Genomic DNA, 21055 nt, shown 5'->3' with positions numbered 1-21055 from the left:
TTTATTGTATTTGTATTTCCTCATGTCATCAGTGAGAAGAAAAACCCTAGTATTCACAATATCACTAATTTTACCTTGCTCTTTTTATTAAGAACTGGCCACTAATTGTCAGATTAGTGTCCATACTGACTGGATTGAATTTCATTATTGGGTGCTGAATAGTACAGTAACACACAGCTCTCTTGCAGTGCTTGAAATATTGTGACTCCACGCTACAAAGATACAGCATTTTCCTCTCTTCCTTATGTATTCCAGATGTATACATGTCTACATAGTATGTGAATTTTTTTGTGGAAGAATTTTGTATTTTGAGAAGATAAGTGATTCTTCCACCTTGGTTATTGGCACATCCTACAGGCCCAGGAAAGCTTATGCTACAAAACATGTTAATCTTTAAAATACCAAAACGCTTTCTTACTTTTCCTAAAGGTGCAGACTAGATGGAACACCAATATAAAGTATTTGTCTATCTAAAGAAACTTAAAATAACTAGATAAAAAACCCCTCAAAAGAAATTTAGTTATGTATTTTAAGTGATTTTTAAATTTGAACTTTAGATTGTCCTAACCTGGCCTGGGACCTGCTGGTGAAGAACAGGTAATAACAATAGCAGTAGCATTATTATTATTGCTTGTCTGCTGGCTTCTCAAAACACTGAAGCCTGCGGGGGCCGTTCAATTTATTCCTAATGGATAAGAAATGCGAAACCAGGAATACCAGTGCCAAAACAAAAGCGCTTGGGCTGAGTGAGGCTTCACCGATTTACACGAGGGCTTTGAGCATTTGGAGATTAGTCCAGACACGTTTTAGTGCCACCTCCTCGCTCTCAAAATGAGGCTGAAAAACAAGGAAATAAAACGTTATTGGCCTTGGGCGAAAGTCACGGAACGCAAGTATGACTGCTCGATTGCATAAGATTATCACCGCTCAAAGCGATTTATTTCAACCCCGTTTCATCAGCTTTTGCCAGGGATTATCCCGGGCGAGACAATCTGTCTCAGAGACAGAAGTAAATAGAGGCAATCCCCATTCAATCACAAAATGGGTTGGGGTATTTGATTGGCTTTGGCATATGTACACTCCTTCTTATTGGCCGCCACGATAAAATTCCCGCCTTCTTTTCTCACCTACTCACCTCGTCCATAATCTTGTTCTCTGATTGGCGGAGGCTGCACTCCCGCCTATTACTTAAATGTTTCCACGATTGGCGAGGAACTTTGTTTATCATGCATTCTTCCCTCCCATTGGCCGCGAGCAGGTAGAAATATAACACCGCCCCGCTCCCACCCAGAGTTTCCAGAATAGAGATAAATAAAAATCCCAGTAGCGCTGCTGCCGCTGCTTTTATTTTCTGAACCGGAGGAACCGCAAAAAGGGTCTTCGAAGGAGACATGGCTCATCCATATTAATAAGCTGCGGGTTGTCATAGCAATACAGCAATTACTGTACTAACAGCGCGGCTCCCCGATTGGTCAGCAGGGTACTAAATTATTAAGCAGGCCCGTTCGGGGGGCGGAGCTCGGCGGGCTCCTCCGGCTCGGTCGACGCGAGGGGTGGGCGGGACCTATGCTAATGAGGCCGGAGAAGGAGGCTGGGGCTGCCAAGATGGCGACGGAGCGCAGTCGCTCCCCGATGGGGGGCTCGCCGGTGCCGGCCTCGATGTTCGCCCCGGAGCCCGCCTCTCACGGCGGGGCAGTGGCGGCCTCTTCCAGGTTCCACCGCGGCGTCGCGGACTCGGACTGCAGCGAGGACGGCGAGGTGCTCAATGGGGAGCCCGAGCTCGACCTCACCAGCAAGGTAGGCCCGGCGGCCGGGGGGCAGCGGAGACCCAGGGCCCTGCCAGCCCAGACCCCGATACCTGGCGCCTCCGGTCCCCCTCACGCGCCCGGAGGCAGCTCCGGCACTTCTCTCTCTCTCTCCATTCGGTCTGGCGGCGGTGCCTCCCCTTGTCCTTCCGGGCACTTCGCCCAGCCCCCTTTAAGGAGCGCGGAGCAGGTACCCCCGGCCCCTTGCCGACGCTCCCCCCTCAGGCGGCGAGAGGCCGGCTGCCCCACTGCGAGTCCTGAGGCACAAGTAGGGCGAGGGTGTCGCCAACGGGCGGCGGCGGCAACGGCGGCAGCTTCAAGGGTACGGGCTGGTGTACGTGGCACGCGAGAAGGGATTCAGACGGGGACGAGAAGAGGGGGGCGTAAACAGGCTTACTCGCAAGTAAGGCCCTCCGTTTTCAGTGGGGCTTACCCCACGTTTAGGCACGTTTAGGATTGCAGCCCGGCAGCCCAGCCCTGTAAATAATGCCTGCTCAGAAATAAGTTCCATTCATTTCCGCGAGGCTTACTCCCGGTTTAAGCGTAGGTAGGGTTTCAGCTGAAGTTGTTGTTAAGGAAACTACAAACGGGGAAACAACAACAGCAACACCCTCGTGCTGTGTTAATACAGCCCTTCCAAGTGCAAAGTTCAAGCTCCTCGTTTATCTTTTTAGGGCATTGCTTTTTGAAAAAAAAGGTTAAAGTTGAAATTGTTAAACAGGTGCTGTGGGTGAAGTACTGTAAAGGGATAGCCTTTATGTTCTGTAGAACTACCCTGAAGTGGAATAAGGGGTGATGTTTAATCAAAAGAATGGGCAGAGATACCTGCATGACTGTTAGTTAACCTGCTCGATGGGCATCATGTGATGTGCTCAAAAGGGTCAAAATCTCAGAGCAGAGTAGCCATGAAAAGTGATGATGGGCCATTTTGTAAGTTCAGGCATCTGGGGCTGTTGTGCTTTACATTTTTTGTGTGACCTCTGCAGTTGTGGGTAAATGGAAGTCATAGGGAAAAGTGGAGTGGCTTTTCATGTGATCTAACTCATTATTAAGGATTTGTTTGATCTACAGTCTTTTTATAATGCACATTATATATAGAGAGAGAGTATACATACACACATACACATATACACTTCAGTCTTCTTCACACTGCTTTTGCTAAGCTTTCTGAATTTCCCTTTTTACTTTGTGGCTCCTTGGTGTCATATCAACCCTTTTTTATTTCCTCTGTCATTAATCCTGAGTCTCATAATTATGAATTCGTTGAAAAACCGTTCATAAACAATTTGAGAGAATGTGGCCTCTAGAAAATCATCTACTAGTTAGTGCCAGTGATTTTGGCCCCCTCCCCCATATCAGGATGTTTAACACAGATACCTGGTTTATTTTCAGCTAGTAATGGTGAGCCCAACATCAGAGCAGTATGATAGCTTGCTGCGGCAGATGTGGGAGAGGATGGATGAAGGATGCGGGGAGACCATCTATGTCATTGGACAAGGATCAGGTGAGCATGGTTTCCTCCTTCAATACCACAAGCCAAGCTAAAGATGCCATAGTGGTTTCAACAGAAACAGCTATTGCTTGAAGTATAGTGTTTGTGGGATGGGACAGTTAGTATACTAGATCTCAAGAGTTAAAAGCCTTTCTTCCATAACACAAATAAATTCATTGGATTATTCCTGCATGCAGCTAATGCTGTGTTGCATGTTGGCCACATATGCCTAGTAGTAACTATTTGCTTTCAGTAAACAATGCTGATCTGCGTTTTGAATAAGTATATCCCATTCAGATGTCATGTGGGGTAAAGAAGGGTTATGTTTTAGCTTGTCTGCTATTAAACCATAATTTGAATGATCTGTTCTAAACCATATGCTCAAGAGCACCACTTTGCCAGAGAGGCTGGCACAGAGATCCCTTTGTTACTGTGCGCTGCCGATGTGTACTATTTTCACAATCCCAGGGTGGACTCAGTATAGTTATGGCTAAATTCAACCATGAATGATCTGAGCATAATTCTAGCAGCTAGTGAATTGTTTGTTTTCCCCAAACAAACTGTGAATGGTAAACCAAGAGCAAATCTTGGTTACAATAACTTCACCGTTTGTTGAGAGTGAGGAAAACCTCAAGCTTGGGTTTGCATGTAACACTAAGCCCAATGGTTTGGCTCTGAGTAGTGAAACAGCAGCAGGACCAGTGGAGGAGCAAAGCCGCCATGGTTTTCACTCTGGGTAGCTGCGTGTTTGGTTGTTGTTGCTAATCCCTGGTTTAGCTTAGCATTGCATGCAGTCATGGGTTTTTTCCGTAAAGCAAGTTGAAAATGTTTAGGGCAGTTAATGTTTTTCCTCTAATTGGGGTTTTGGTTTTTTTGGTAGTGCTACATATTTACTTTTCTCTACTCCCACCACCCAATGTAAAAGATTAAAGGGTTGCTTGCTGCCTTTGAAGTGACTGGTGGTTTTGGCATTGGTGTTCTTGGCTCAGGTGATGTCAGTCTGCTCAGTCTTCAAAGAAACGGGTGGGGGGAGGGGGGAAGTGTAGCAAGTGTTAGATTTGCACCAGCATAAGTTTCTCAACTGTTATCAGCATTTAATGGGTTAGGGTAGGAGGAGTCAACCACATCTTGTGAACTACAGCTCCCATCATCCCTGACCATTGGCTATGGTGGCCGAGTCTGATGGCAACAGTGGTCCAAAACATCTGGAGGGCATCTTGGCTACCTCTAGAGTAGGGTGTGGGATTAGTTAATGACCTTGCTGTGTCTTCAACTAATGGAGCCAAGGTTTTGAAGAGGGTAGCACAATTGACACTCATACATCCCACCTTTCCTTCCAAACTTTTGAGATTGATGCTGTGTAGTCTGGAGAAATAGGGCTAAATGAACAGTTAAATGCATTGTGTTGCATAAGCATTTGAAATTAAAATGGATTCTTCATTTCCTTGCCCGGCCCATCTGTGGCAAGACCCTGGTGAGGTTACATTAATGACAAAGTAACTCCTGGTCTGACAAAACATTTGAAGCAGCTGTTCCTCATTTCTTCCCCGTGCCTACATTAGATGGGACTGAGTACGGGCTCAGTGATGCAGATATGGAAGCATCCTACGCCACCGTGAAGAGCATGGCTGAGCAAATAGATGCAGATGTGATCCTCTTGCGGGAGCACCAAGAGGCAGGAGGCAAAGTGCGTGACTACCTGGTGCGGAAGCGGGTGGGTGACAACGATTTCCTGGAGGTCAGGTAAGGAGATAGGTAGAAGGCTTGTTCGTCAGCATGAAGCTCACTCCTGTAACCTGCACACGTAGTGGTGAGAAGCTGGAAACTCTGGTTTGGCTATGGGAGTGACTCTGCCTCTCCTTACTAATTAACTTTCCTTTCCTCTGTGCTTTGTATACAAGCCAGTGGTTAGGATCTTGCGCACATACTTGGCTGATCAAGCAGTATCTGAATGAAAGGATTGCTGTTGTAGGTTTTTGCCCTCTATGTGCTATGTGTAAACCTGGATAGCTCAGTTGATTAGAGCATGATGCTGATAATGCCAAGGTGGCAAGTTTGATCCCTGTACGGGACAGCTTCCTATTCCTGCATTGCGGGGGGTTGGACTAGATGACCCTCAGGGTCCCTTCCTGCTCTAAAATTCTAGTCTATGAAACCCCATAGGTCCTGTCTTTTACTCATTTTAAAAGGGTTTTAGCCTTATTCAGAGATTGCACACGACCGCTGACATTCCCTTTTGCCTTCCTATAGGGTAGCCGTGGTTGGCAATGTGGACGCGGGGAAGAGCACGCTGCTGGGTGTCCTCACCCATGGTGAGCTGGACAATGGACGTGGCTTTGCCCGGCAAAAGCTTTTCCGCCACAAGCACGAGATCGAATCGGGCCGTACTAGCAGCGTGGGCAATGACATATTGGGCTTTGACAGCGAGGGCAATGTAGTGAACAAGCCTGATAGCCACGGTGGAAGTCTGGAGTGGACTAAGATTTGTGAGAAGTCAACAAAGGTCATAACCTTCATTGACCTGGCTGGGCACGAGAAGTACCTGAAGACTACAGTCTTTGGCATGACTGGGCACCTCCCTGACTTCTGCATGCTAATGGTAAGCTGTGCCATGGTGGTGGGATGTCAGCAGCAGCAAGGGGCTCTTAACATCCACAGCACTTTCCCATCTTTTTTGTTGGAGAGTTAAGGAATTAATGAAAACAATATAGGCTAGAACTCTCACTGTTATTGTGAACAGGAGCTCAGAAATTAGTTGGGCCCGTGGGCCATGTCACTCTCAGTAAGTGGTGATTTCCTACCGTAGAATGTTGGAGGCTTCAAGGTTGGGAACAAACTGCTTGGAGGACTGTATCTTGTGGTTCACCATGTTCCTCTTACCCTATCTGAGGGTGATTTATGGCCTATGTTAAGGATTGAACTGAGTTCTCCATTCATGCTCGTGTCAGATACGGGTGCGAGCTTCTACATGAGTAAATGCTCTAAGCAAAAACACCATGAAGTTCAGAAAAGCTCTTTCTGAAGTGCCCCCTGCCCATGTGTCAGGGTGTCAAAGATATTGTCATGTGTGCAAAACATTCAAGGTTCGGTACCTGTTTCCAGAACTTAATTTGACATTTGTCCTTGCTGGTCTCCCCCTGCTCTCCCAGCAGCAACAGCAACAACAACAACAAAGATTTTTTCTGCACTGTGAGGACACCTAATTCTGCCATAGTGGCTTAACACAACTTGTCTCAGGTTCTGTCTGTATCAGTGGATTTCTTTCCGCAAGCATGAGAGGCAAACTATTCCTCCCTCCGTGGCACATTCCTGTGTTGGTTTTGGAGTATGTGTGCTTCAGTCAAATAAACAAAGAATTCTCAGATTTATTGGCATGTAGTCTAAACTGCAGACAGGTGCTTCCTTGTGAGGAGATGGTGGTATAGAAATTCTTTAGCTTAGTTTTCTGTTCATGGGTCAGTATCCCATATCAACCTTTCTTATCAGTAAGAGCCACAGCCTGCCACTTGATGACATGCTTGCAGAATGACATTAAGGGGTAGCTGATACACTCTGAGATAGTGGCTCAGTTGGGACATTGTTCCCAGCTTCATCAACCATGGTATATGTCAAGAAAAGGAAAACCTGTGGCCCTCCAGATGTTGTTAGATTCCCAAGTCCATTCACCCCAGCCAACAAGGTTGGTGGGTGGTGATTAGTGAGGTGAGGTGAGAATATTCTCCAGAGAATATTCTCAAGAATGAGAATATTTTTGACAATATTCTCTGCTAGAAAATTCTCTGGAGAATATTTTCCATGAACTATAAATTCTAATGTAAGAACCAGTTTTACAACCCACATTAAAAAAATCTAGTAAATAAGTCAAGCTGTGATCTTGTCAATGTAAATAATGAATAATGATTTTTTTTGATCCAGTTACTTTACTGGGCATTGTGTCATTCACCATTGGCAGTTCTGAAATGTGAGCTACAGAAAACCTTTTTTTTTTAGTTTTAAAAAATGCTATTCATTTAATTTGATGAACATTTGAATTCGTATGTATTTCAACTATTTGTAATAGCTTTTTTTCTATTTTGGTGTGACCTTATTCTTAGCAATTCTATACCCTTGGCCATAAGGGTGATTTTCTTGATTTTTTTACAGAAAGTAGTTTTAATGCTTTCTACACTTAAAGTACCTAGGCCTATACAATTATGTGTAACAGCATGTGAGGTAGCCTTGATTTAAACACTTGACTTTTCTATATTTTTATTCAGTGCCAACAACTGGTTTTTGCAGTGACATTCAATGGTACAATATTCTTATTAATCAAGAATATTCTCGAGAATATTCTCCAAAAGATTATTCTCAAGAATTTAACATCACTAGTGGTGATGATGAGAGTTTGAGTTCAAGAGCATCTGGAAGGTCCCCAAAATGGGGGAGGGCACGGGGCGGGCAGAGCAGGGTGCTTCCATTGCATGTGATTTCATGCAAACATGCAATGACCCGGAACATAACCCCCGCCCCCAAAATCGGGGGTTGGCTGTAATTGAGAATTCTGGCTTGATACAAGCCAGGAGCTTTGTGGTGAAGCTGACATGTGATGTGAGGAAAAAGAGTTAGGGAGGAGTGCTTGGCCCCAATGCTAGTCCCTGACTTCATAAGCCAGGGAGGCCGGGAACATCATCTGAACAGTGTCACTGGCTTCCCTACAGCAAAACAGAGAAGTAGAGCTCCAGTTATGACACTTATTTTGGAGCAGACTGTACTAGCCATTCTTGGCAATGCTAGGAGAAGGAGGTAGTGGGCATGCACCCACAAGAAGGCTAGCTCTGACACAATGTCACCTGCAAATGCAATGGTTTCTCAAAGTGATTTTGTGATTGACATGAACTGGGAAAAGTTTAGTTGATAACCTATTCCACCGTGGCTTTTCCTGAGAGGATTCTGGGAATAGGACCCAGGATTTCTCTTCCATCTGTTCTTGACATTGTCCTGGTGAAGCAGTAGGAAATAAGCCTTTCTGGTTTACTTTGCACACCATGGAACATACCAGAAATGTTATTCCAAGAGTGGCAAGTGCTAATGTCTGAAGAGCGCTGGGTTTCTGTCCAATGCTGTGTGAGCAGAACTCCCGCAACAGTCTGGAGCAGGTTTTGAAGCTGTACAAGGGGGCTGAATTGGGAGGAGAGGAAAGAGAAGCTCTGTTGCACAAATAGAAGGCTGTTGCGCTAGTGGGACAACAGTATTAGATAGATCCATTGCTCTCATAATTTATTAAAATTTGACCTCTTGCCTTTCTTTTCTGGCGTGTCTGCATTACGCTGCCCAGCAAAGTCGCAGCTGTATATCTAGACAGAGACTTAAAATTCTGCCTGCCTCTCCTACTCCCCACTTCATTGTGCTTTTCCTTGATACAGGTTGGCAGCAATGCAGGAATTGTTGGGATGACCAAGGAGCACCTGGGCCTTGCATTGGCGCTCAACGTCCCAGTCTTTGTGGTGGTGACCAAGATTGACATGTGTCCTGCCAACATTCTCCAAGGTATTTGCCTGTGAACTGCCCTGTGATTGTGGGGTGAAGGGTGGTATATAAATAAAATAAACTGAAGATGGCGCAAACAGCTTCTCTCTCCTATGAAGTGTTTGCCACCTGTTTTGGTAGTGTGTCTTCAGACTCTACTAAGGAGCCGTTTAAGCAAACTTTTCTTTCTCACCATCTCCAATTCCTGGCCTGCATTGCTTCTTACTCGTTGAGACTTATTTGGTGTACAGTTTTTTCTCTGTAGCTGGTCTCTTAAAGCTGTCATATCAGCAGTTCTAAAACAATTGTTTTGCAACAGTGAAGCTGCTCAAAAGCAATGTTTTGACTTGTGTTCTTCCCCAACTGCTGTAAATAAGATTATGGGAAAGAGAAGGCAGCTGAGAGTTAGACTTTTTGCATCTGCTCACTTCCTGGTTCTTAGGGTCATGAAAGAACCAACTAGTTAGCCTGTTCCTCACAGGGCCCAACATGGTGCTTCCTGAAACGAAAGCAGCAACTCTTTCCTGCTGTTTCTCCTCCCGCAACTGATGTTGAGTTACACAATATCCCTGAACACTGAGAAACCGTTTAGCTATTGTCACCAATAGCCGTAAACTGCAACCAAAATGAGTGCTCAGGAAATATTATTGCCTTTTCCCTTGTATGTAATTATGCACTTCCCAAAAAAGAGGTCCACAAAGATGATCACTAGTGGCAGATGCTGGGCATCAAATAGAAAAGGATTGCACTTTGGGACTACGCAGTGGAAAGCGAGAGAGCAAATGGTTTGCTACCAAGCTCATTCAAAATGTGTGGGCTCCTGTTCAAGAGACCCCTGTTTTTCTGGTGCTGCAGTTATTGGCTTTTCTGTTACTTGCTGCATAAGATGACCGAGGAACCTCTGCAATGTGCAGCTAGCACTGTGGTAGAAAATGGAAATTTGAGAATTGGTCAGGTGGACCTAGCATTCGGTGTGCTTCAAAGCAGGTGCTTGTAAAATATGTATGTGATGTTGCATACATCTTGGCACCCATCTTTCATGTGCACATCTTGTTTTTCACTCCTCATCATAACAGTAAGCATTTGTGGGGAAATCAGTTTATTCTGGCAAAGACAAGCTCTTGTCTTAGAGGAGCATCTAGCACAACATGCAATTAGACATGGAATCGACCACCAGGGGCAAATTTTAAGACAAGGGTTTGGCTAGAATTGGACATCTTTTCAAAGCTCTGGTAGCACTGCTAGCTTTGTAAGCAAACAAAATGAAACCACCAATTCTCAAGCAAAAAACACATCCTAGTCTTTCTTGTGAAAACGATAGCTTTCCAGTCATAAGATTCCATGGTCCTCCTGCAGGCTTCCTGAAATTGACACAGGATGCATAGTACAGAAAAGCCTATGCAAAATTCTGGATCACATGTAATGTTTTGATAGCTTCTTAGTAGCAATACTGAATTTATTTCTCTCTCTGAGGCTTAGCTTGACAACTTCTACAATTAGAATAGCAGTGGAAATTCAATACATACTAGCTGTAATAGCTGGCTTGTTTTTCAGATCAATATCCAGGTGCCCACCAGAAGCATTTACTGTGACTCCCATCATCCTTGGTTGATATGGCCAATGGTCCGTAATGGGGAGGGGATGGTAATTCAGAATCTGGAGGTGTCAGACTGGGGAAGGTTTGTCAATGTGGTCAACACCCAGACAAGGAGAGAGAAAAGATCTATTAAGAACACAAGAAGCCCTATACTACAACCTCTAAAGCCCAATTTCACTAACCCTTTGGTATCAAAGACTCCTGCATGTTCTCTTATATGTTCTTGATACTGAAATAGCATTCTTTTTAAATTTAAAATCCTAGGGAAGCTGACATCTGTAACAGTATCCCAGCTTGCTCACGCATACATACAATCATGGGGAAAAGAAAGTACACCCTCTTTGAATTCTGTGGTTTTACATATGAGGACATAATAACAACCATCTGTTTTTTAGAAGTTCTTAAAATTAGGTAAATACAACTAAGGCAATAAAGTTGAATGCAAGAAAGGGATATTGATCTAATCCTCTCCATTTTATTCATCAAGAAACCCTGAAGCTGTTGCAACGACTTCTGAAGTCTCCAGGATGCAGAAAGATCCCTGTCCTGGTCCAGAGCAAAGATGATGTCATCGTTACTGCCTCCAACTTCAGTTCAGAAAGGTGACAGAAATGAAAACAAAGTGGACCACTCTTTGTCTCCTTAGAACATGGGCTTTGAACTTTGACCCCAAGACTCTTCTGGGATGATAATTGGTTGGGAGCACAAACAGGCCTTTTCTAGTTGCAGTATAAGGAATTTGCAACAGAGATGTGGAATATGTTTACAGGCTTAAATAGCAAGGATCCTGAATTGTGGGATCTGTGCCTTTAGTTCTGTTGGGCAGGTTCAAAACAGATTATCCAGGTTTCTGGGCAAGAAATGCATGCGAAGGGGTGAAGATGGATGGTAGAAATGGCCAGGACTGGAGTTAAAGCGGACTTCAGGAATCGTCTTTCTTTTTGCCACATATATTAGTTTGTTTTTCTTGCCAGTGAGTGGGAAATGCCAAGGTCAAATTCTAATGAAACCATGTGGAGTTGCCTCTGTTGCTTTGAATCCATTTCTGGCATCCACAGTTGGTGCAAGGATGAAAGCAAGCAGAGGACTTGGGAGGATGGGGGGTGATGGCTAGGAGCAGAAAAGGAATGGCCCTGCTTGTGTGTAGAGGCTGCAGCGAATGGCCTTGCAAGAAGTCTGGCCAGGAGTCTGCTGCTGATTTATTGCAAGAGACACCCTCCCTGCCACTACTGCAAAATGTGGATGTCATATGTATGGATCAGAAGATAAACCATACTGGAAAGCTGGGATAAATGAAGGAAGTAAATAGTTGCATGAGGTTGGCAGCTAGCATTGTGTTAGGTCTGTCCTCTTCTTGAAATATCCTGGACAACTGATGATAGTTGGCATGTCTGCTGGACCGTTCTCTTAATGGCTTGGTCCCAGTTGCTGATGAGAGAGGGGGAAAGAGAGTAAAATTGTAGGAGCTAAAAATGTAAATATCACATCTGATGTAACTAGAGTGTGATCTAAAAGGAAGCTGACCATGCAAGATGACTCTCCAGTTGAGTGGGCTCTTTTGCTGCCATCCCAGAAAAAACAGAAGTAGATATAAAGTTATTTAACTGAATGTTGCTAGTGTTAAGGGTACTACAGCTAGTACTTTCCTGTAGGGAATTTTTCTTCCGATTCTGAACATGCTAACTAGCACCTGTGATGTCTTGCAAGTATTAAGATCAACCTAACTTAGAACTGTGAATAACTCGTATGTTCTCATTCTCTCTCTCTCTTTCTCTCTCTGTTCCAATTAGGATGTGCCCAATATTCCAGATTTCCAATGTCACCGGTGAGAACCTGGAATTGCTTAAGATGTTTCTCAATCTCCTGTCTCCAAGGACCAGTTACAGGGAAGAGGAGCCTGCAGAATTCCAGATAGATGACACTTACTCTGTTCCAGTAAGGAGAGTGGTGCTGAGAGTCTCACTTCAGTCTAATTTTTTTCCAAGAGGAGGAAAGAATGGGGATGTTGGCTTGATTCTGCTGTTGCTCTACCATTGTGACTAATTCATTTGCCTTCTGCACTTCTCCCTGATGCAGGGTGTAGGGACAGTGGTGTCTGGGACAACACTAAGAGGTCTGATCAAGTTAAATGACACCTTGCTGCTCGGCCCAGACCCTCTGGGTAACTTCTTGCCCATTGCTGTGAAGTCCATCCACCGCAAGCGCATGCCCGTCAAAGAGGTTCGAGGAGGACAGACTGCCTCCTTTGCTCTGAAGAAGGTGAGTGTGGACTTCATTGGCCAAGGGTATTCCATTGCTTTTCTGCTGGGAGAAAATGAGGGTTTTTTGGGAAACTGCCAGTGCAGTTATGAGAGTGTTTACTTTGAGACTGCACAAAAAGTAAAGCTAGTTGTGTTGGGCCATAAGAAAAAGTTCCAAAATCTACATGAGGGCAATCCCTAATGCTATAAAATAACATGCAAGCTTTTAAGTTCTGTAGAAATCTTCATCAGACTAGATGGGAAATAAAATAGGGTTGTGGGGAAAGAGAATATTAGGGCTGGTTTTTGAGCTGCCTTAATGGTGTCATTTCGTCAGTTTTAAGGTAGAATGTGGGAGGAGATAGTGGACAATCAGATGGGGTTCTGTTAGATGCTTGGTTGATTTTCTGTTGCACCCAGAACTGCTGAGGAGAAACATATGGTGGCTGGTACTTCATGTTTGGGACATATGAAATCCAGCTGTTAATCACATCTGTCTTCATCCTTGGGCAATGGTACCAAGTCCTCCTGCATTCAGATGTGGTTTTCTCCCTAGTCATTGTTTTTAGCATTGCAACTTCTCAGGCTTAATATATGGAGCTGAGAGCAGGTTTTATTTGCAGGGTCTAATATTGCAAAGGCATGCTAGGACTAAACTTGTCTAAAGGCAGCAGTGGACATTGTGCTTTTAAGTGAGTCGTTTGTTTGGCAGAGAGAAAGCCAAAGGAATACTTTCACTATTGCATCCCAACTTCTCTACATCCATGAAGGATGGACATATGTACCGTATTTTTCGCTCGATAACACGCACCTGACCATAACACGCACATAGTTTTTAGAGGAGGAAAACAAGAAAAAAAAATTCTGAATGAAACAGTGGATGTATCATTTTTGTGCTTCATGCTGCGGCCACAGACATGTGATCTGATGGTGAATTTGGGGTGACCCAATGCAAAGATCCTGAGGATCCATGTGGATCCGTGCTTTGTAACCACGTTTTTGCACCATTGCAGCCCCAGGCAACAGTGGGTGCGTGATTTTTTTGGTGCAGGCTGTAGCCATGGACATGCTATGTGATCTGATGGTGAATTTGGGGTGACCCAATGCAAAGATCCTGAGGATCCATGTGGATCCATGCTTTGTAACCACGTTTTTGCACCATTGCAGCCCCAGGCAACAGTGGGTGCGTGATTTTTTTGGTGCAGGCTGTAGCCATGGACATGCTATGTGATCTGATGGTGAATTTGGGGTGACCCAATGCAAAGATCCTGAGGATCCATGTGGATCCGTGCTTTGTAACCATGTTTTTGCACCATTGCAGCCCTGTTTTTGCATCAGATCATTGCTATGTGATCTGATGGTGAATTTGGGGTGACTCAATGCAAAGATCCTGAGGATCCATGTGGATCCGTGATTGGAACCACGTTTTAAGTAGGGAGGGAAGGAAAAACATAGAAGCGACAAGGAGAGGGGTGTGCAGAGAAGCAGCTGGCTAAGAATGCAGGAGAGGGGTTTTACCGGAGGGAGGAAAGGAAGGCAAAAGTCCCCCCCCCCCACAAGCCAGCCAGCTCTCTCTCTCTCTCTCCCCCCCCCCCAACCTGCATGTTGCCTTCGAGTCCCAGACGCACGGAGAGGAGCTTTCCACTCTGCTTGCCTGGAGGGGAGGGGTTTTCTCTGCTCTTTGTTCCGTTTGAGCAAACACAGTAAGGAAACAGAAGCGGGTGGGCAGTAAGACCCTGAGGCAGAATGCAGGAAAGCAGCAACTTCCTCCTTTCCTCCCTTCTCTGGACTATTTGATATTTGCCTGATTTTTGCCTTCACTCGCGCTCCCAGCTCCAGGGACCACACATTCGCTCCATAACACGCACAGACATTTCCCCTTACTTTTTAGGAGAAAAAATCTGCGTGTAATAGAGGGAAAAATACGGTAATTTCTGCATCATTTAGGCAACATAAGTGTGTCTGTGACTGAAGTTTGTCCTCATAGGGGATGAAGGAAGTAGTGTAGGAAAATCTGATAACATCCCTTAAGGATAGCAATTTTGTGCTGACCAAAACCATCCCTTGAAGTTTTTTTCTTTTGAAATTATTTCATTCTCATGTTTCTCCCAACACCTTTGTAAAACTCATGCTCAGCAGTATGTTCAGCTGGATGGGCATCCCATTCCATCCCAAAATAGTCTTATCTAGTCTTTCATCTGTAAAATGCTAGGAAAATATATAGATTTCTTCTTTTAAAAAAATCAGCCTAAGTGAATTAATTACTAAATCATGCTTTAAAATTGTTGCACTTCCAGATCAAGCGCTCCTCTATCCGGAAAGGCATGGTGATGGTGTCTCCCCGATTAAATCCTCAAGCGTCTTGGGAATTTGAAGCTGAGATTCTGGTTCTGCATCATCCTACCACCATCAGTCCACGTTACCAGGCGATGGGTATGTGTAGGGTTTTTTTGTATCCCTTACACACTCCTCCTGCCTTGGCCCTGGGTATTGAATTAATTTGTGGTTGCATCATTTAAGTTCTGATACCAACAAATTTACGAGGAGCAGCAACCACAAGAGGATGGCTGAAAGAGAAAGCAATTCCTTGTGGATCAAATTTGGGAAGTGATAGAAGGCTCTTATGGGATCTGTCACCAGGGGCGCTTGACTTGCACCTTCATCAAAATCCCACTTGAGCTATGGGTTCAGTGGATAGCTATAAAAGAATTGCACTTGGCCTCTGTAGCCTTCCCTATAGAAGTTATGAGGCATGGTGGTAGGGCTGGCTTGCTGAGCAGATTAGTGGTATGTACGTAGATTATCTTCTGACGTTGCCTCTCCGCTGGAAATTGAATATACAGTACCTGATGACAAACATGGATTCGTAAGGTGTTTGTATTGTGAATTTAGCGGCATCTGCATGCAGCAGCATACCTGGTGGCAGTTCAGGGTATCCTGTGCTACTGAGATTTGTCCGCTTGTTGCAGTTTGAGTGCCAGTGAGAATCTTACTGTTCACAGTGCATTGTGGCAGCATCCGCCAGACAGCCACTATCCTCAGTATGGACAAAGACTGTCTACGCACAGGAGACAAGGCAACCGTGCACTTCCGCTTCATCAAAACCCCGGAGTACCTGCACATAGACCAGCGGCTGGTTTTCCGTGAAGGGCGTACCAAAGCTGTGGGTACCATCACCAAGGTAATAGAGCTTGTGGGGTACAATAGGACATAGGTTCTCAAAGTTTGTGCATGCCATAGGTACAGTACTACAGACACCTCCCTTCCCTCTAGTTAGTTACTGAAAACCCTAGCTTCTTGATAGATGATGATGGGGAAGTTGCTTGGTTTATCAGAATTTTCATACCTTCCTTGAAACCATGTCATATGCACTAGTGACTCTGTTCTCCTTTTCCTTTTCATTTTTCCCTGTCTTTAGGATAGGAGTGAGCATTGCTAGTTGATTTAAAAACAACAACAAAAACCCCAACCTTAAACCCAGACTTGCATATAACCCTGCTAGACAGAACAAGCTTTCTTTCTCTTCCACTAATTCCTGTATTCCCTTACTGAATGGGGATTATTGCTCATCTGTGCTCCCCCCTTTAAACCATATGTTTCTCAAATGGCCAACTTTTTTTAATACTTGCCAAACTTTTCTGCCAGCCCGGCCACCTAGTCTGTGCTGTGAAGGCCTTGCTTCCTTTATGGGTGAAGGGCAAGTTGCTTGGCATTCAAGTTGTTTCTTTTTTAAAAAAATACTTTTTAAAAAAGATCTTGGGAACTTTGTGGGACCTGGTTGTTGACAGAAAGCGGTTTCATGCATGACCTGGGTTAAAAATAATAATGAAAGGAGACTATTTTGATCCTGACTTGGCGCATGGCCCAGCAAGGCTTAGATGTTGTTATCACACCTCTGCTTTACCTACCTGCCCTACTGCAGGTAATAAGAGACATGAAACAGAAAAGTGCTTAAAGAACAGAGGAAATTGTTGTCACTTCCCTTCCCACTGCAGGGGAAGTGGGAGATAAAGAGAGCTGTGCGGGTGTGAATAAGATTTGGTGTGTTGCTGTGTGCGTGCACCATTCTCAGTCCTTCTATTTTATTTATTAAATTTATACCGCCCTTCATCTTGGGATCACAGGGCAGTTTACAATATAAAAACACAAAGATACACAACATTGTAACAAACAAAACAATACATACACACAAACCAGTTCAAAAGGCCATAGAATGTTTAATTAGCGGAATAAGAGGAATGGTTTTCCTTGGCGCTTAAATATGTGTAATGAAGGTGCCAGGTGAGCCTCCCTGGGGAAGAGCATTTTCTTTCCACATATTGAAGTCCTGTTTAATGTCAAAGGTGAACTTTGCTTAAACCAACTCTGTGCTTAAAATGAAAGCAACAACACAAGCACAATTCTGTTTTTTGCCTCTACCATCCTTTCGACTGGCAGTTACTCCAGACCACAAATAACTCTCCAATGAACTCCAAGCCTCAGCAGATCAAGATGCAGTCCACGAAAAAGGGCCCCCTGACCAAGCGAGAGGAAGGGGGAGCCCAGGCTGGCATGGCGACGGCGAGTCCCACAGTGGCAGATGATGCGGTTTCGCTGGGAGCAGCCCCCTCAGCACCTTCGAGTGCCCAGCAGCCTCAGGTATGCAGAACAGCCTGTGCCCTCCCTCCTATACCAGAGTTATCTTTCATGGCTTCTTAAGCTTTTTGTAGTAAACATGCCTACCTTTTAAGGTGAGCCAGATTTCACCTGCTATCTCTTAGTCCTGTGCCTGAATACTAGTGAGTGGCTGGCTGTGAAGTGGCTTTAGGAAGGGAGGATGGTGAGAACCTTGCCAAGTGAGCAGAAACAGCAGGCCTGGCCTGGTGTGAGGCCCTGGGCAGTTGCCCCTGCTTGCCCATAACTGTATTGTTAACTTTCCCCATTGGAGCCCTGCTGCTGTTCTGCAGCTTATCGGTTGGGCTTTCCTTGTGCATGTCTTTGCTGTGTGCGGTAAGGACATGTAGAGCTCAGAGAAGGACCTCTTGCGCAGTTGTGCACATGCTGTAGAAGGACCTCCTTGACCAATGACAGAGCTGTTTCATGGGGCATCTGGCTGATGAACCTTTGAAATGAAGTTCTTTCTGCTGAAGTGAAATCTTAGTCTCAGCTCCTTTGCTCTTTTGTTTTTCACTTTGCTGTATTTTAAGTGTGTGTTGGCATTATTCTGGGACTCCTGAAACTGGAGGGGTGAGGTTTAAATGCTGCAATTGCAAGCATCAGCTACGATGATAATTGTAGCAAAGAAATGCTCTTTTATACATATGTTACAGGGTGCCCTCTAAAAATCGGACTGAAAGAATCTGAGCTGCTTTCTTGCTTTGCATCTTGGGTGTAAATGTGGCTCCTTGGTGCCCTTGCTGTACTCTCTTCTCCAAAGTTTGTCTTGGGGGGGGGGGGCAAAGTCTGCCGTAGCCTCTGTCTATATCACTGGTGCTTTGTTTCCTCTCTTGCTGTGCTCACTTGGTGGCAGTTTTTAAGGGACTGCTCTCCCCTCTGCTGATCTTTGTCCAACATCTTGGATGTCTGCTGCCTTCTGCTCACCTATGCTTCTCTTTCCTTGCTGCTTTCCTTCAGCCTGCCCTGGATGAAGAGCCCCACAACCGAGAGGGCAGCAAGGTACTTCTGCATCCTCTGTTGCTTTGACTTGATTGCCTTGGGGAGACAAGGCCACCCTTGCAAGACATCCCCCTCCCCTCCAAAGTCTTACAATTTTCCTTTTAGAATTCCTGCTTGCTTTGGTAGAAGCCTGGCCTATTGCAAAGGTGCTCATAGGACCAGAAAGGACAAAGACAACTCCACTTCTTTCCTTCCCCCAGGGATGGGAGACCAGTGGCACTCCAGGTGTTGGACTATAACTTCCAGCATACTTTGCCATGAGTCAAACATCACCTGGGGGACCACGGGTTCCCCACCCTTGCCTTTTACTTCTGGATACGGTTGGTTGACACTGTCCATTCCCACTCCTCTTGTTCAGTTTAGGGCTGAGAGGTTCAGATCCTGCCTTCCCCACCTTGCCCTTACCTGAGCGCTCTTTTTATCTACCCCCAGGTGAAGACTGGAGGAGGTGGCCGCCGACGTGGAGGGCAGCGCCATAAAGTGAAGTCTCAAGGGGCTATTGTGACTCCTGCTGGTGGCTGCTGAACATCGTTTTTAATCACTGCGGAATTCGCACCCTCCCCTTCTTCAACCCAAAAACCCAGAGCAGCCTAACCAAAATCCATCCCAGCTGATCTGCTACTGTGGAACTTCTCCTCCTCCTCCCCTCCTGGAGAGGAGCCACCAGGGGGACGCAGGGTTTACAGTTTAAGCTAACGAAGGTGACAAAAGCACACGTGGGACTGACCAGCTGCCGCCTTCTCCCTCCCCCCCCCCTGCCCAAACATTTTGTACATCGTGAGCTCTTAGTCATGATTTTTTATTAGTTTTTATTATGGTGGATGTTTGTGTGTGGTATGCGTGCGGATGAAGAATCGGGAGGATCTAGGTATACAGAGTAAAGTAACTGCCTCCTCTTCTCTTCCCCACCCTGTCATATATATATTTTTGAAACTGACCCTGTGTCTGTGGTCTGCAATCAAGAATTCCTGAAATCCCATTCATACAAGTATGAATATGCTAGTTGGTTCGGAAGAGGTAGGAATTCCCCCCCTTTCACACCAGTCAAACTGCGTGAGCCCTGGGCAGCCTCCTTTAGTTTAAAGTACCAATGCCTGCAATTGGTAATCGACATGAAGGAACACACACACACACACACTCCAGCAGCATTCCAAAAGCTGGATTGATATGAGATCCTAGATCTCATAATTATGCACTTGTAAGCTTACTTTAAAAGCGAGACTTGTGGGAGGAGGTGGAGCAGGCCACAAAAGCACTGGTGGCTTTGGAATTGTTGGTGGAAGGTCAACAAATTGATTTCACACAATCCTTTTTGGGCCTTGTGTTCAAAACCTACTATTTTTCTTGCAGTCAGTCATGGGTGCCTGCATATTCTGAATCTTGCCATATCTGCTTTTCTAACCAGCTACGTCAGATTGGGGAAAGGGAGAGACACTGCAAGTTGGCTTCTTGTGACTCACCCATTTCTTCCCCGTGGTATCCAAGTGCATCTTTAAAGGCAGTGTTTCCTTCCCCTCTTCAAGAACTGACACTGACAGTGGGCGACTTCTCCCTGCATATTTGTGTAATGCAAGAATTCATTTCTCCTCATTAGGGAAATGGGTGTTGCTGCCTGTAAGTGGGCATGGGCCTCTTAGTGTCTAGAAGCCAGCTTGCACCCCTCATTTCAGCCTCTCCTCAGAATCATAACTGTTGTGGGTTTAGACACACTCACTGTGTAAAAGCAGGAAGAGGTTTACTGGAGCCAGCTCTGAGCTGTGCTTTTAAATTTGGACACATGTTCAAGATTTTATAACTTTGATACACATTTGCTGCTTCTTTTTGAGGCACTTATTCTGAATTGACTTTTAACTGGCATCATGTTTTTGTTTAAAAACAAAAACCAGGTTTGTAGTTCACTGGTTTGTAGCTTTTAAAGTCTCTCCCCATGTCTCTCATATTGCTGTCTGCAACATCATTCTAACATTTTTGAATGGCTGGAGTTTCCCGGAAGCTAAGAGTCAACACTGATGAGTAGGTAGGCATGGCTTATGGTCTACTTTCTTGCCTGAAACTTTGTGGGCAGCATCCTAAGCAGTGACAGTATTAATAGCACCCTTGGGGAGAGAATGGAGCGTGCTGTGGCTAAAGGAAGACGGCAGCCTGTATCACTTGGTGCCTTGGGCACCCAGTAGCGACATCCGCCTCATGGCCTTCTATTTCCAAGGGAAGTGGAGACCTTGGTGTGGTGTCCTTTTTATTTTTTCTTCTCCTTTCATTCCTTAGTTCTGAAAGAGGAATGTGCAGTGCTGAAGTTTTCATTATAAAAAAAAAAAAGCCACATGGTGCTGTGTTCTGTTTTGTGACCAGCATTTAAAGACTACTGAGGCTGGCATGATGTAATAATAATAATAAAAAGAAAGGTTTGTTTAAAGTTTTAAAATTAAATGACTTTGTTGTTTGTCAGTTCTTCCAACTGTAGAGGGAATGAAGCAGTGACTGCGTTGGTACCTCTGAATCTGCATGTGTCAGAGGGGAGGCTTAGATGTTTTCAAGCAGGGATCATGCAAAGCTGAAGCTACTCCTTGAGATCAGGGCTGGCTGCTCTCCTGGGCTAGGAACACACCTTGGTTTTTGTGCCTAGTCAGAGGTGTTAGTAGTGCTGACCACAAAAGAAGGGTCATTTTGCTCACTATGCAAAATGAGCCCCTACTTTCATTATATATTTTTTGCTATTATTGACAAGAGTACAAAACTTTAAGGAGGGAGGTAGTTTATCAGT

The 21055-nt window shown here is 45.0% G+C and overlaps 1 protein-coding gene across 2 annotated transcripts; it reads left to right on the top strand.

The window, feature by feature from the left end:
• The first annotated feature begins 1569 nt into the window (after positions 1 to 1569).
• GTPBP1 (GTP binding protein 1) lies at positions 1570 to 20721 on the top strand. Of its 2 annotated transcripts, XM_053407304.1 has the most exons (13): positions 1570 to 1797; positions 3198 to 3309; positions 4860 to 5040; positions 5548 to 5896; positions 8700 to 8823; positions 10887 to 11001; positions 12190 to 12334; positions 12476 to 12658; positions 14937 to 15072; positions 15642 to 15820; positions 17077 to 17277; positions 18253 to 18294; positions 18727 to 20721. In XM_053407304.1, exons 1-13 carry the CDS (start codon positions 1573 to 1575, stop codon positions 18817 to 18819), a joined length of 2085 nt encoding a protein of 694 aa, XP_053263279.1. In that variant the 5' UTR covers positions 1570 to 1572; the 3' UTR covers positions 18820 to 20721. The 2 variants fall into 2 exon arrangements, with proteins under 2 accessions (XP_053263279.1, XP_053263280.1); XM_053407305.1 differs by lacking the exon at positions 18253 to 18294.
• The last annotated feature ends 334 nt before the right edge of the window (positions 20722 to 21055 follow it).

Source organism: Podarcis raffonei, chromosome 10, assembly GCF_027172205.1.
Source record: "Podarcis raffonei isolate rPodRaf1 chromosome 10, rPodRaf1.pri, whole genome shotgun sequence".
Classification (NCBI taxonomy): domain Eukaryota; kingdom Metazoa; phylum Chordata; class Lepidosauria; order Squamata; family Lacertidae; genus Podarcis; species Podarcis raffonei.
The sequence above is the reverse complement of the archived record's forward strand: the minus strand, read 5'-3'. Positions and strand labels throughout refer to the sequence as shown.